We start from the raw sequence: 16,188 nt of genomic DNA, 5'->3' as shown, positions 1-16,188 counted from the left end.
CATGCACTTCCAGTCACATTTGTGCACATATTTGAGGCCCATCCAAAGGGGTTTTCTTTTACTGAGGAAGCAGCAAACAACCGTATATTATACAGCACTGAAAATTGTATTCAAGATACACCACCAAGAGGGTATTGGTTTTTTTTTTATAAAAACTTTATTTTTCACAAAACTGCTTATCAATGATTGCCCTGCTAGGCCGGCTCCAGTCTCAATAGCTGCTTCCCTTATAGTTACCCACAGTTTAAGTATCACCATTACAGCAGCAATAGGGGTTCCCATGATATACAGGGTCTGTTGATGCCATTCTGGGAGTTTTAGTCCAACACCATGAAACCCACAGACTGGACAACTTGCACATTTTCTGAAAACGACTATCGCACAGCATATTATTAACCTATTAGCTTCTTTATATACGTGGCCCACTGCCAATGCCCTTTCAGCCCTTCACTGCAGTTTTCAGTCTCCTAAGAGCGTTGTCAGTGGCTTAGCCCACTGGGTGCGGCTGTTCCCAAGCAGGAGCCACTGCCCCGTCACACCAGGATCCTGCTGATAAACTCAGCTCAATACACGTGTGAAAACACGGAAACGAAACCGCCTGAATGACCATGTGGAACTCGTCACTTCAGCGTCATAACTGAGTGCCGACGTTCTTGGGAGGCGCGGATAACTGACGCCCATTCTATACTGAATGCGAGTTTGCGATTGGCTCCTCGGTGGGACAGGCCCTGGGTGTGGGCGTGGCCTTGTGTGGAGGATGTCATTGTGATTGGCCGCTTGATTTTGCCGGTTGCATCAGCTGTGTGGTATCTTTCCCGTGGGTCAGTGGCTGGAGAACAGGGACGGAGGGACAGCGGGGGATTATGACCGAGAACGTAACAGACCAACTGGGAAACATGAGCCTGGAGAAGGTGAGTGGCACTATAGAGGGCGATGGGTATGGAACACATGGGGCACAGGGTACAATGAGCGGGCTACACGGCTCAGATAGGCACAATGCTCAGTCAGGGTTTATTAAAGGGGAACTCCACCCTCATTTCGTGTAATCAAAGAAATTGGTTCTAAGCAAATAGCCACTCATTAGAGATGTTTGATCCAAAGTTTTAAACATCAAGTACATTATGTGGTTGTTTATATTCTCTGCACTGACGGTTCTGACTCCTGAGAACTAAATTCTGCTACATTGTTTCATTTACATTTAAATGTAAAACCATTTCCCATTTCCTGCCTAGCCCCCCCCTGAGCTGTATCATCTGCCTGCCTGAGATATTCCACTTCCCCAGCCCCTCTGAGATATGCAGAGCAGTGCATTGGTCAGCTACTTAGGTCTGGTACCTCTGCTTCCTGGTAGTGATTGACTACAGGTTGAGACTGAAATTCTATATAGACCCTGGCATTTCTGCCAGACAGAGGCCCAACAGCAGCACCCCATAGGCCCCAACAGCAGCACCCCATAGGCCCCAACAGCAGCACCCCATAGGCCCCAACAGCAGCACCCCATAGGCCCCAACAGCAGCACCCCATAGGCCCCAACAGCAGCACCCCATAGGCCCCAACAGCAGCACCCCATAGGCCCCAACAGCAGCACCCCATAGACCCCAGCAGCACCCCATAGACCCAATGATCATCTGTGGCATCCTTTCCAGAAGCTTCAGATTGCCTGATTACTGACCTGGAGCTAAAATGAGAGTGGCTGTCACTGCACCAGGTTTTGTCCAGCAGGGAACCTGAAATTGAAAGTGATATAGAAATTTTGCTCTATGTGGTTCGATATAGGGATTTTGCAGTTACATACACTAGAGCAGGGAAGGGGTTTGTAAACTGACATAAATATGTGACTGTAACTTTAGCTACAGTCTTACCAGGAGCACCCTTGTGGTATGAATTACTGAGCAGGAAACTGTTACTGATGGTTGTTTGTTGTAGTCACGCGCATTTTCGAGAGAGACAGTTTCAGTTTTTAAGCAGCAGGAGGTGTTCCTGGGCCAGTCCCAAGAGCAGTGTGTATGGTTAGTTATTGCTGTACTGCTATTATACAAATTGCTGTTATACACTAGGGCTGGGAAGGGATTAGTAAGATGATGAATGTCATTCAAAACTGCACAAATATATATACCTATGTATGTATTGATATACAGCCAGTTAAACTAAATAGGGCAATAGGGCACAAGCTACATAGATAACAGATAAATTGTGCATAAGACACAGTTTTTACAGAAAAGATTCCCATTCCTCTTCAGTGATGGGTTGTGTCCACACAGTGTCCTATTTGGACATGTATTTATGCTGGGGAAGTTGGTCATTTGAGTTTATGAGGATTTTATAGACTGTAGAGATCAGTCCTTTCTGGGGAGGCCATGTGTTTCAAATTGTTAGTGTTTCAAATTGTGGTCATTCTCTCTCTTGAGAGAGATACAGTTTCAGTTTTTAAGCAGCAGGAGGTGTTCCTGGGCCAGTCCCAAGAGCTGACTCACTTGTGCCGGTGTGTATGGTTAGTTATTGCTGTGCTGCTATTATACACATTGCTGTTATACACTAGGGTTGGGAAGGGATTAGTAACAAGACAATTAATGTCATTCAAAACTGCACAATTATAAATACCTCTATTTGTGTATTGGTGTGTGTGTGTATATATATATGTGTATATATATATATATATATATATATATATATATATATATATATATATATATATATATAATATATATATATATATTACCAGGAGGGTGGCACACCACTTTAGTTAAATACCCAGGTGCACAGTAAACATATAACACATAATATAAAAAAGACCAGCAACACTGGGATTTCTGTGCAAATCAGAAGAGTGTATTTAAATGTACATATGCAGCCTGCAGGCTGCATATGTACATTTAAATACACTCTTCTGATTTGCAGGCTGCATATGTACATTTAAATACACTCTTCTGATTTGCACAGAAATCCCAGTGTTGCTGGGATTGTTTTTTGGTACCAGTCATAGTGAGACCATGTTGGGTTATCTTGGGGGGGGGGGGGGGGGGGGGGGGGGTTGCTATAGTTCTGGGAATGATTAAATGGTCCCTGTTGTAGGGTTGATTAGATCCACCATAGAGCAAGCCTCTGTTTGGAAGCTTCTATTGTAGAAGTGGGGAGTGGTCTAAAATTAGGGTTTTGGGGGGTATATGCTTGCAGTGGGCCAATTGGATATCAGGGGGTTTCTATGCTTGGCTTTATTTCAGATGAGTAGGGTGTGGCGCTTATTGTAGATGGGGGGAGAGGTGGAACCGTTGCAGCAGATCAGATATAAGAGTTAACTCAGTGACTCCCCACAAGGCAGTAGGTATCCAGTGTGACCAGGCAAGAATCTGAATGAGATGGGCTGCCCCGTAATACTTTAGAAAAGAGGGGACTCCTAAGCCTCAAGTGAGCAGCTTGATCTGATTTTACACTGGAAATTGTCTTTCCAGAGAACCAGTGTTCTGTATATTACACATGATTGCATGATATGGGGGACAGTTGCATCATGCTTCATTTGCCTTTCATTTTGTTCCAGAAAATTAGAAAGCCACAATCTTCTCAATGGAGCAGTTCCAAAGATCACTTTTCGATAAGTGCTCCTGTAAGCCAATAGCCCCGATTGCACTGCAATGACTCAAATTAGGTTTTAAGGGGCGTGTTCCTATCTTCCCACACACAAGTGACATGTAGTCACCCTGCCTGTAATGAGACATATGACTATGATTTTCACTGATAGTGAACTCTGAGGAAACCATGATAGTCTGACTTTTAGGAGCCATCTCTCCACCCCTCTTTAAGGTGGCCGATTGTAGCTGCCGATATCGGTCCCTTGGACTGATTCAGCAGCTTATTGGCCCGTGTAGGGGAAACAACGACTGACCTTCCCAACCGATATCTGGCCTGAAATTGGCCAGATATCAATCGGGCAGATTAAAAAATTCAGTCGGTTCGGGGACCGAATTGGCTCGTTGATAGGGTCCCCGAACCGACTGCACCTATTCCAGTCATTATAATTCGATTGTTTGGCCCCAGGGCCAAACGACCGAATTAGCCTAAATTCCCCCGATATCGCCCACCCGTAGGTGGGTGTATCGGGAGAAGATCCAATCGCTTGGCGAGCGGATCTTTACGTGTATGGCCACCTTTAGGCTTGTAGCAGGTCTGGACTGGGATTCAGACAATGGCATTTCAAGTACACAGAGGCCCAAACTGCCCCCCACAGCCCCAATACATAGTGACTGTCTATGGCATCTTAAAGCATCCCCCCCTGGTATTTGCAAAAATCCACAGATTTTGCAATGCATGTCGTCCTTCAGTGTCTCCATATACCATATACAGCAAAAAAAACAGCTGACGGCACTCTAATTGCCTCATCTAAATTTTTTGGTCAGTTATTGCCTTCCTCACTTTGCTCTGTGTTGAAGTAATTGTTGTAGGACATATTAGGTGTGAGAAGGTAGGCCATGGGTGGGGTTGTTGGCTGCTTTGCAATCTAGTAGTGGAGGCCAGGTCATGGTGGGCAGGTGGGCCCAATCTGTAAGCTTGAGGAGACTTTTAGGGGCATATTTATTATAGTGTGTAAGCCAGCATTACCAGTGATGGTGCACAATCAGATCTTTGCTTTTGTTTTTGTAATTGCTGATTGGTTGCTATGGGCAACATCACCAGTGATGTTGGCTTATACCAGGGGTGTCAAACTCAATCACATTAGGGGGCCGAAATCTAAAACGCAGGCTTAGTCGCCGGCCAAATTTTTTATTAAGATACTGTATTGTCAGGCATAGTCTCGGCGCAGTCAGGCAATTGGTGCTGCGCGGCCAGGCACAGTTACCAGGCACCACATATATAATAAGTATGCTCCTTAGCTTCCTGGTGTACCCCACTGCTGGCTGCCGCAGAACTAGAAACTAGCTGGGCAAACCATTGGTCTCCATGCCTAAGCAGTCTTTATGGTTCACCTTACACAGTATCTCAGGTCATTTTATATATGATAACATGACTGAATGTTATTGTCTTCTAGCAGCCAAATGTCAATGGAGGAAAGCTCAAAGAAGGAGGGAAGAAGAAAGGCAAGGATGGATCAGGAGATGGGGGCCGCAGTGAGGTAAGGTTTTCATTTCATTTTAACCATGCTTTTTTTATGTATTTATTTTTTTTTTATCAAATATTGTGTCAACTAATTATTATAGGCAGTAATACATGGCCCAACCTTGTGAAGGGTCCGAATGATTGGCCCGTGGGTGCAGCTACCAGTAGTACCAGTAGATTAGATTGTTTAACATAGGCAAACTTGCACACTCATATATAGTACATGAAAAGCGCAGCACTTTTTGCACTTTGCACACTGCATGGGGCATTATAAGCGAGTCCTATGACTTTTTAAATAGGCCTGAACCCACTTGTATCCATATTACACGGATGACTGTCCAGATATCATACAAAAGGTTTTAAGGTTTCACTGTCACTCTGTATAAAAGCTGAATAGTACCATGTAGTGCCAATACCATGAGATAATCCCATATCCATGTGTTTCTCAGCTCAGTAGGCCAGCCTGCCAAGCACTATTCTAATTTGTCCTGTTGTTTGGACTCCTATCTGATCGCTGGCAGAACAAAGTATTTGTATTGAATTAATAAACATTGGCACCCATTCAGCTTTCAACTGAGCAGGAACCTGCATGAAGGAAAGATGTCAGAAAACAATAGGCTATCATTTTAGTATTATTCTGGCCTTTCTATAATACTCCGACCTATACTATCTGTCATCTCAATAGAGCCCTGTTCAGCTGCAGGAGACAAGTGTTTTGTGCAACATGGAAAATTAAATAAACGTACAAACAAGCAAGGAGTCAGCTGAGAACATGTGGAGCCAAGAAAGTGCCGTGTGTATTTGTCAAGTGCTACACAGTTAGTCGGTTCTCGGTGCCTCACTGTGGGGTTTTTTTGAGTTGGTAGAGGGGAGACAATTACCCCAGTTAGTAGCAAGCAGTCGGAAGGTGGGGTTTTATGGTCTGGTGCAGTAAATACCTGTATGAATTTTTCAGGAATGTAGAAAAGTTACATTTTATTTTCATTAATCCTCTGTCCTGTAGATGAAGCCGTGGCCTGAGTACATCAATCAGCGGCTCGAAATGTACAATAAGCTGAAAGCAGAACACGATACCTTGCTGGCAGATAAAGCGGCAAAGGAGAGCAAAGCTATTAAAGTGACACTACCTGATGGGAAACAAGTAGATGCAGAGTCCTGGAAATCCACACCCTACCAAATCGCTTGTGGGATCAGGTACATAAGCACCTTGGGCTTTATAGCTTGCTAAGGGTTTGTTCTGAACTAAATTTTAATTAAAGGGATACTGTCATGGGAAAACATGTTGGTTTTTTTTCAAAACCCATCAGTTAATAGAGTTTCTCCAGCAGAATCCTGCATTGTAATCTGTTTTTCACAAGCACAAACAGATTTTAATTTTGAAATTTCGCATTGGGGCTAGCCATATTCTTCATTTCCCATTGTGGAAATCATACTTTACTGCTGCACTGCAAGTTGGATGATATCCCCCCCCCCTTCCAGCTGCCGATCAGCAGAACAATGGGAAAGGAGCAAGATAGCAGCTCCCAGTAGGTATCAGAATAGCACTCAATAGTAGGAAATCCAAGTCCGGCTTGGGACTCCTCCAGTTACATGGGAGTAGGAGAAACAATAGGTTAGCTGAAAGCAGTTCTAATGTGTAGCGCTGGCTCCTTCTGAAAGCTCAGACTCAGGCACAATGCACTGAGATGGCACCTACACACCAATATTACAGCTAAAAATACATTTGTTGGTTCCAGAATAAAAGTTTAAATGGCAGAGTGAATTATTTCCTATGTAAACAGTGTAATTTAGAAATAAAAAGTACCCCATAATAAATCATGGCAGTTTCCTTTGGACATTGTTGGAAATGGTTAAGAGACATCATGCAGCAGTGCATTACTTTTGGTACTTTTGCAGTTCAGGCTACCTTTGGAGCACCCAACCTTGGTCAGGGCCTCCCTTAGCTGATAATGAAGTTACAGTTATAGGTAAAAAAACATTGCTGTACCAGTCATTCAGCCATAGTTACAAGAATTTCTAGGGCAGCAGATATGTTTCACCCCAGTTGCCTTTCTAGGGTATCTAGGAGAGAAAATAGCCATTCTCACCCTAAATGGCCTTTGGTTATTTCTTCAACTAGTTCCTATTAATTATAACAGAAAGCAGTCAGTACTGATCACAGGATTTTCACATGATAAAAAAAAAAACATGCAAAAACCTCACCAAACAACCTTGTGCCAGCCAGTTTTGACTTATAGCCTTCAAATTTAGTTTTAATGATGTAGTTACACTTGCCTCTTCTTAATGCCTCTTGTCCTTTATAGTCAAGGTCTGGCTGACAATACTGTAGTCGCTAAAGTGAATGGCAGTGTCTGGGACCTGGATCGCCCACTGGAGGAAGACTGCACACTGGCACTTCTTAAATTTGATGATGAGGAAGCGCAAGCGGTAAATAGAAATAAATAAAATACAATTTACTGTTTTGTGAACCCTTCATATATGTGGTTGGATGTAAAGAACTGAATTACTGTGAGGTTATCCCATGTTTTACCTGGATTCTTGATACTTTAATGGGGGGGGGGACTAGCTGATTGCTTTGAGTGATTAAATTATTTGGATGTAATTGCTAATAAATGAGAATGCAATTGGCTGGCAACTGCTGCTTACTTGTTGGTAGGAAGGTGAATAACCTGAAAGCAGTAGGTGCGGCATTTCTGTTTACACTGATTATTTGGCATAATACTGTTTGGCACCATTGTGCCCACTGGCATAATGCAAGGCTGTAAGAATACGTTAGAAGTGTCCTTAAAGTCGCCATACACGTGGCAAAGCCATGGGCGATAAGTGGCCTATTGTTCTGCTCATTCGCTGATAGCCAAAGCAGCAAAGAATTATACTTGTACCATCTACTAGCTGCTATGGTTTATTGTTAAATACGATTTTCAAGCAGGCCCAATCCCCCAGTTTACCTACCCTATAGTACAATGATCCCCAACCAGTGGCTCGTGGTCAACATGTTGCTCGCCAACCCCTTGGATGTTGCTCCCAGTGGCCTCAAAACAGATGCTTATTTTTGAATTCCTGCCTTGGGGGCAAGTTTTGGTTATATAAAAACCCAGTATATTGCCAAACAGAGCCTTCTATAGGCTGCCAGTCCACATAGGGGCTATTAAGTAGCCAATTATAGCTCTTATTGTCACCATCAGAAACCATTTTCATGCTTGTGTTGCTTCCCAACCCTTTTTCATTTGAATGTGGCTCATGGGTATAAAAGGTTGGGGTCCCTGCTATAGTACATGGATATTGGGTGGGATCCCCAAGGAAAACTGCAGCTCAGACTCTCACTTCCTTATCATACTGCATGGTTTAAACCCCTCTGCCATGTCTGGCAGCCTTTTGCCTTTGTGGTACAGTGGGGGTGCACTCTTTGGAAATCCTTGACACCTGTACATGCAACCAACTAGGTTATATTTAGAGTATAGTCTCTCTAAATCATCCATGATGTACATTTTGTTTCTCTCTCTTTCCCCAGGTGTACTGGCACTCAAGCGCACACATAATGGGAGAAGCTATGGAGCGGGTTTATGGTGGATGTTTGTGCTATGGTCCCCCTATTGAGAATGGCTTTTATTATGACATGTATCTGGAAGACGGGTATGTTATACATTTGTTTGGTATATTTTTACAAAATACTCCAAACTGAGACTTTTAAGATATCTGCCTTCTGCAAACCATACATCCCAGGAAAGAATGAAAATGGCCTGCACTGTGTAAAGGAACCTTGTGTGTCAGATTTATGGCAGTATTTGTTTAAACAATTTGACACCCAAGGCTCAGTGGAGTGTTTAACATGGGATGCATCATACATTTTTTTTGTCATATCTAGGGTCCACCATTTAGGGAGCTGTGTGCTCCCTCAGAGATCAGCTGACAGGAAATAATGCAGCTCTAACTGTAACAAGAAGTAGTGTGGGAGTAAAAGGCAGAACTCTGTCCATTCATTGGCTGATGGGGCCTAGCATGTATGTGTGCCTTGGTTTGTTTGTGTGCACTGTAAATCCTATGATCCCAGGGGGCGGCCCTTAATTCTTAAAATGGCAGTTTTCTATTTAGGATTACCCAATAGCACATACTACTAAAAAAGTATATTTATATGAAAATGGTTTATTTAGATGAAGCAGGGTTTTACATATGAGCTGTTTATGCAATATATTTTTATAGAGACCTAAATTGTTTGGGGGTATAGTTCCCCTTTAAAGGGAGATTAAGCTGCAGAAGCACTATTTATCTTAACCTTTTTTTTTTATTGGTCTCATCTACAATTGGTTAATTTTCTCTATTTTTGCACCTGTTGAATCAAGCCACATAATGCCTTACCATTTGATGACCTGCTTTGTATCAGGCTTGCAACCCTCACCCCCCCCCCCCCCCTTCCTTTTTTTAGTTAAGTTTCCATTAGATATCCTAATGCAAATGTTTACAGGTCCCTGGTAGGGACAAATGGTCACATTCCAAAACCTTGTTATGTGACAATTTCCATAATAAAATAAATAGCTTTGTGTGTTTATGGGCCATGCCTCATAATGTCCTTCTGTTTTCTGTTCTGATCTGTGTTGCTGCAGAAAATATATATATATTTAGCACCTTACTCCAGCTCAAACAAACCCAGGAACATTGTAGGTGGAACGATAAGCTGTGCTAACAGGCCCACGTAATGTCAACATGGCATGTAAATACTGCTGCTTCCTTATTAAAGGGAAAATATTCCTTGTTAAATGGTAATGTTTATATTCTATTCATATTTGGTTTCAGTAGACAGCTAACTGTCAGGGCAAAGCTTGTATTGTAAGAAAAGCGTGTATGTAGAATTGTTCATTTCTGTTTTGTACATATGTATTACACATATGAAAGGGAACTTTGCCTATTTTCTTCTTTGGCAGATTTCTCTGTAGACCCCAATGGCATCAGGGATCATAAATAGATTGCACCCATGGAATATGCTTTGACTGTGCCAAGCAATAAGGTCACACTCATTCAGCTAAAAGCAAATATGCATCAAAGGGATATGAACGCATTAAATGGGTTGTTTACCTTTAAATTAACTTTTAGTATGATGGGCCTGATTCACTAAAGGGCGATAAAAATTATCGCATGCTTTTTCGCGTTAAAAAACGCAAAATAATTTGCGCACGATTCACCATAGTATTATCGCGTGCGAAAAATCGCCATTTTCGCATGGGTTATTTCTCGCACTAGTTTTACCGTTTTGCGTTAATTTCCGCGCTGAAAGGAATACGATCGCATGATTCACTATAACTTTTGCGCGCTAAATATCGCATTCGGCTATGCGAAAATTAACACCTACTACAGGCAGGCGAAAAATTATAGAAAAGTACAGTAAATGATTTTTTGCAATAAAATATGGACTTACAGTGTTATTTATTCAAGTATGTGTTTCCCCTAGAGTGACGCAGCCGCCAGTTTGCAGCGAAATGTTCATTTTTAATACAGTAATTTTCTGCAAGTATTGGCGTGTATGGCTAACATGGCGTGCGTTCATTTGCGCGACTATTTATATTTGGCTACAAGTGATGAAATGTTTCGCCAGGCATGGATTCGCAGCGAATTTTTGGACGTGCGTTGAATTTTTTTTGCGGCGGATTTTTTCATGCGTTTCTCAAAACATTCCGCCAATGGCAAAACGCACGAAAAAATTTGCCACGCAAAAATTCACCGCACATCCAAAAATTTATACAAGCGTCAAAAAATAATAGTCACAGCAACAATTTTTTTGCCCGCACAACATTTTTGCTGTTTCGTGGATCTTTCGAAAGATTTGCTAATTTTTCACTAAAGATAACCAGAACACATTTGCTCATCACTAGTGGCTACTATTTATAAGCATCTACTATTTATATGATACCATTTATATGTGGCTAATATTTATATACATCATTTATATGCGGCAACAATTTTTATACACTATTTCTATGCTACCATTCATATGCGGTGATTATTCGCGTAATTTAGCGCATGTACCGGCAAATACCGCATTGAAATAGTCTTTTCGCAAGTTAAATAACGCATGCAATATCGCGCGTAAAAAAGCGCGAGTATGCTTATAGTGAATCGTGCGAAAAATCGCCAAAATTAAGATGCGGTAAAAATTTTAGCGCACAATAAAAATAGCGCACGTTTTATCGCCCTTTAGTGAATCAGGCCCGAAGTATGCTATTTTAAGACAATTTGCAATTGGTCTTCATTTTTATTATTTGCGGTTTTGGAGTTATTTGGCTTTTTGTTCAGCAGCTCCCCAGTTTGGAACTTTAGCAGCTATCTGGTTGCTTGGATGCAGTTAAACCTAGCAACCAAACAGTGGTTTGAAAGAGAGACAGGAATTTGAATAAAGGAGGGCAATAATGCTATAAAAAAGTATCAATAACATTTTAGCATCACAGAGCAAAAGTTTTTTTTGGCTGCTGGGGTCAGTGAAAGAGTCAGAAGATAATAAGGAATATTAATATAATGAAAAACTATTAAAAAAAAAAATGAAGGCCAAATAAAAAGTTGCTAAGAATAGCACATTCTATAACATTTTAAAAGTTAACCTGAAGGTGAACCACCCCTTTAAGCTATATATATATATATAATGCCTGCCTTCAGCTGGTAACCAAGTGAAAGCCGGGGGTTGGGGGTAACTGTAGTGTATGTGTTCCATGTCCATTTGGGGTATCCTTGGTTGTACCCCTTGGCCACCCCAGGGTTAGCGTGGGCTCTACTTCATCATAACTAAACAGCTCTTTTTAAATTACAGTGACCCCCTACTAATGCACAGCTGTAATTATTCTGTCCTAGGGGGGTGTCCAGCAATGACTTCACCTCCTTGGAAAACCTGTGTAAGAAGATCATGAAGGAGAAGCAACAGTTTGAGAGGCTGGAGGTCACTAAAGAAACACTCCTTGAGATGTTTAAGGTAATGAATATAAGAGACTTCTTTTTGTTACAGGGATTAAAATGTGTGTGACGGTTACTGTTACATGGGAAGGTGCCGTGTATATGCACGTATGATGTGTATTAAATGTTTTCACTTTTATTTTTGCTTGCCTGGAAGCATGTGGTAGCATATCTCCCAACATTTGAAATATGCAAAAAGGGACAAAAGCGAAGCAAAATTTATTGACCATGATGAGATCAGTAATATAATCCCAAACCTCAGTGCTATTTCATTATTAATCCTGATCTAGAGGGGACATGCTGGGCTATTTGTACTATGCTGAGGGTGCGGCTCATCAGGATGCTGGATGTCCTGAACATCCAATTCTGTTTATTTCAAGGGCCACAGAGACCAGGAGTTAGGGAACTAAATGTGATGCATCTGTTCCTGCTAAACATAGGGTTTAGAAGCAATAAGCTGCCCTTACGTCCAATTTAAAATACATATTATGCCTAGTGCATCGAGCTTGTATGTCAGTGCTGAGGGTAGAGGAGATATATATTTCTAGAAGTAGGATATACCATACTCTTCCTCTGTGCATGTGTTCTGTAAATACAGTAGCTGGATCAGATGGATCCGGCTCAACTGAAGCATCTGGCGCGCGCACATCTCCTCTACCCTCAGCACTGTATTTTAAATTGGACACTCCCTTTCCCCAGTGAAGTGAATGGCTTTAATGTGTTCGCCGAATACGTCAATAAAATACCCTCCATTTGAATTCTGAACTTAAAGGGGTTGTTCACCTTTAAGTAAAAGTGGCCACACACCATTTGGGATCTTTCAATCTTTCAAAGATCGTTCAATCAGCCACTAACCTTCAGGGCTGAAACGGCAGATAAGGAGGTAGAAACAATAGGATTTCTACCTCCTTCTGCCGATTCAGCCCTGACGGCAGATTTTGCTCAGGCGCCTTCTATGGCGCCCAATCCAAATTCTTTTGACCTGGCCGATCGGCGAGTCGACCGATAGCAGCCTTCTGCGATACCGGTCGACTCGCCGACTTGCCATACACGCACCGAATATCGTACGAAACAAGGTTTCGTACGATATTATCGGTGCGTGTATGGCCAGCTTAAACCTTTAGTATGTTAAACAATGCCATATTGATTATTTGCCTTTGTCTTCTGCCTCTTTCCAGCTTTCAAACTACTATTGCTCTGTGAGGCTACACATTTATTGTTATTTGTTATAACTTCAGCCGCTCTTCTATTCATATTTCCATCTCTTGTTCAACCCACTGCCTGGTTGCCAAGGTAAATTGCACCCTAGCAACAAGTTGCTGCTAAAATACCAAACTGCAGTGCTGCTGAACAAAAAGCTAAATAACTGAAAAACAATAAAAAATGAAGCCCAACTGTAAATTATCTTAAAATATCAATGTCTACATCATACTAACAATAAATTGTAAGGTGAACTACCCCTTTCAGCTGTGTATTGTTTGCTGTTTGCTTGCCATTTCAGCAGAAGTGTTTATCTATTTATCATTTGCTCAGTGTGACTCGTGTCACTGTCCTAATCTGCTTTTCTTTGTCTGTATTCAGTACAACAAGTTCAAGTGCCGCATTCTGAATGAAAAGGTTGACACTCCAACCACTACAGTGTACAGGTCAGAAAATGTCTTTAATATCATGTATACGTTACTGTATGTCTGTGTCAGTGAAATACACATATCTCGGGCTGGCTGAGCTGGAGCCTAACATTTAATTTTCCACTGCTGATTACACAAAAGCTTATTCTTTTGTCAGTACTGAGGACTAAATAGTAGAGCAGCCTTAACTAAACATTCACACTTACTGCATACACCTGGCAACTGCTCCATCCCTAGGGTGTTTACTTTGTACAGTAGTCAGAAAATAAAATGTTTAGGGATTTCACCCCTGCTGTGAAATATTCTCTTACATAGACACAATTCAGGTCCCAGCATTACTTACCTTAGCACACACTTGTCCACGCTGGGCTGGAGATGGCAAATTTTTTTTTAAAGGGCTAGAATAGTACAGCTCTCAAGTAGTAGTGCGTGCTCAATACAGTGGGGGCAAATGCCTGGCTGCACTAAAGAGTCACAAATAGGAAAAAAAAGTTTGGCACAATTTATAGTTCATTTTTCCATGCATAAGAACTAAAGTTTTTTTTGTGGTTCAAAAAGGCAAAAAGGCATTGCACACTCTAAAACCATATGGAAAATCTTATTAATAAATAATGACATTATAGAAAGTGCCCAACACTTTTCAGCCATTACAGTCTTCATATTTTTCCAAGCTGAATTAAGCCCAGCAGTGACTTTGCCCTTTGTTCTGTGCTCTTTAGATGCGGCCCCTTAATCGATCTATGTCGAGGACCCCACGTCAGACACACTGGCAAGATTAAAGCTTTGAAGGTTCATAAGGTACAGTAAAACAGCTATGGGCGAGTTCTGCTCTGATTCATTGCCCTACTTAGGCATGTAGGTACTGCGTGTCAGTCCTTCTGTTTACCCGCTCCCGCTATGGGCATCAAGCAAATATTCATTGATTCTTTTCTACAATTATCCTGATGTCCATATAGTGTCCCAATCGCTCTATACACACGCAGACCTTATAGAGGAACGTTCGCTTACCTTGATGCAGTGTGCCAAGTGCAAATTTGACCGGAATTGCCATGTTATTGCACAGTGCAGCATTTTTCCAACAGTTCCAGAATTATAATGGACACAAATGGGTAATTCTCTTGACACAGTTGCCCTGCATTTACTACAGCTGGGTCCATATTACCAAAATGTACACAATTATGTGTGCACTTCATCGCAAATCTGGGGCAGTTGTACTGAATATTTTCTAAAGTTTACCATACATGGGCAAATTTCAGCTGCCGATTTGAGTCCTTAATACCAGCTTGGCAGCTTTTCTGCCTGTGTATGGGGCCCCCTGACTGACATCTGGCCAGATGCCCGTTGGACAGATATCTTCACTCAGGGGATGCATCAGCTCATTGATGCCGATGCATCAATGAATTCAGCTTGTGCTTATCATGCTTTTTGGCTGGTGATATAATTGGGAAATATGTATGATTTTTTAACAAAATGTGATACCATGGGGCAGATTTAACAAAATGTGAGTTTAGAGCTTAGTATATAAAAACTCGCCCATGTTCTATTCATTCCTATGAGATTTTTAGAAGTGTATTTATTAGAGGGTGAAAGAACTCCCCATTTTATAAAAATACTTTTAAAAACCCCATAGGAATGAATAGAACGTGGGCAAGTTTTTATATACTAAGCTCTAAACTCACATTTTGATAAACCTGTTACATTCTACTTCCTGTCTATACAGGCACAATTAAAACAGGTCAGCCGCCCACTGTGGGGCCTGTTAGGCTTCTTATTGTTCCATATTTGTACTCATTATAAAGAGTTTCCTGGTCCCACTGCATGTAGTTAAAAATAATTGCCCCAAAGCAAGTATTTATTATATTCTTCTCTGTTCTCAGAATTCCTCCACATATTGGGAAGGTAAGGCTGATATGGAAACCTTGCAGAGAGTATATGGTATTTCGTTTCCAGATCCAAAGATGTTAAAAGAATGGGAAAAGTTCCAAGAAGAGGCCAAAAACCGAGACCACAGAAAGATAGGAAGGGTAAGTGATAGAAAAGCACGTTTTATTTTTCTGTAAGTACCGGATTTTTAACCGGCAGAGGTACAGAGTACAGCAATGCCTCAGATCAAAGTGCTAGGTAATAAAGTAGCATGGTGCACTATTTACTATGTACAATATTTAGGCTAATGCTATATACTGAATAAGTTCACTATATAAAATATGGCATTTTTAGCCATATCCATTTTTAGAGTTTGTTTCTCCTTTATATCTCTATAATGAAATATAGTCATATAAGTGCTGTTCTGAGCCATTCTGGGGCATTAGTGCATTTTCTCTCTTTCCATGTTCCATGCTGAGTTGTTGGTGTGTTTCTCTCCTGCCCCAGGAACAAGAGCTGTTCTTCTTCCATGAGCTGAGCCCTGGGAGCTGTTTCTTCTTACCCAAAGGAGCCTATATTTATAACCAGCTGATTGCCTTCATCAGAGTAAGTAACTCAGCTTCATTTATGGCTTTAACGCTATGGCCATTCACAACCGTCTCCTTCTACAAATTTT

At 41.5% G+C, this 16,188-nt stretch overlaps 1 protein-coding gene across 2 annotated transcripts in view; it reads left to right on the top strand.

Annotated features, from left to right (window-relative positions):
- The first annotated feature begins 727 nt into the window (after nt 1–727).
- Nucleotides 728–16,188, top strand: part of tars1 (threonyl-tRNA synthetase 1) — a 34,422-nt gene continuing 18,961 nt past the window's right edge. The window contains exons 1-10 of one of the 2 annotated variants that reach the window (XM_012953856.3): nt 728–911; nt 5,024–5,104; nt 6,092–6,282; nt 7,392–7,515; nt 8,600–8,721; nt 11,923–12,040; nt 13,603–13,667; nt 14,369–14,447; nt 15,527–15,673; nt 16,020–16,118. In XM_012953856.3, the coding sequence (XP_012809310.1) occupies nt 864–911; nt 5,024–5,104; nt 6,092–6,282; nt 7,392–7,515; nt 8,600–8,721; nt 11,923–12,040; nt 13,603–13,667; nt 14,369–14,447; nt 15,527–15,673; nt 16,020–16,118 (1,074 nt within the window). In that variant the 5' untranslated portion in view covers nt 728–863. 2 annotated transcript variants of the gene reach the window in all.

The sequence above is a fragment of the Xenopus tropicalis genome, chromosome 1 (assembly GCF_000004195.4).
Source record: "Xenopus tropicalis strain Nigerian chromosome 1, UCB_Xtro_10.0, whole genome shotgun sequence".
Taxonomy (NCBI): domain Eukaryota; kingdom Metazoa; phylum Chordata; class Amphibia; order Anura; family Pipidae; genus Xenopus; species Xenopus tropicalis.
Note: the sequence above shows the minus strand (reverse complement) of the source record. Positions and strands in the feature narration are given on the sequence as shown.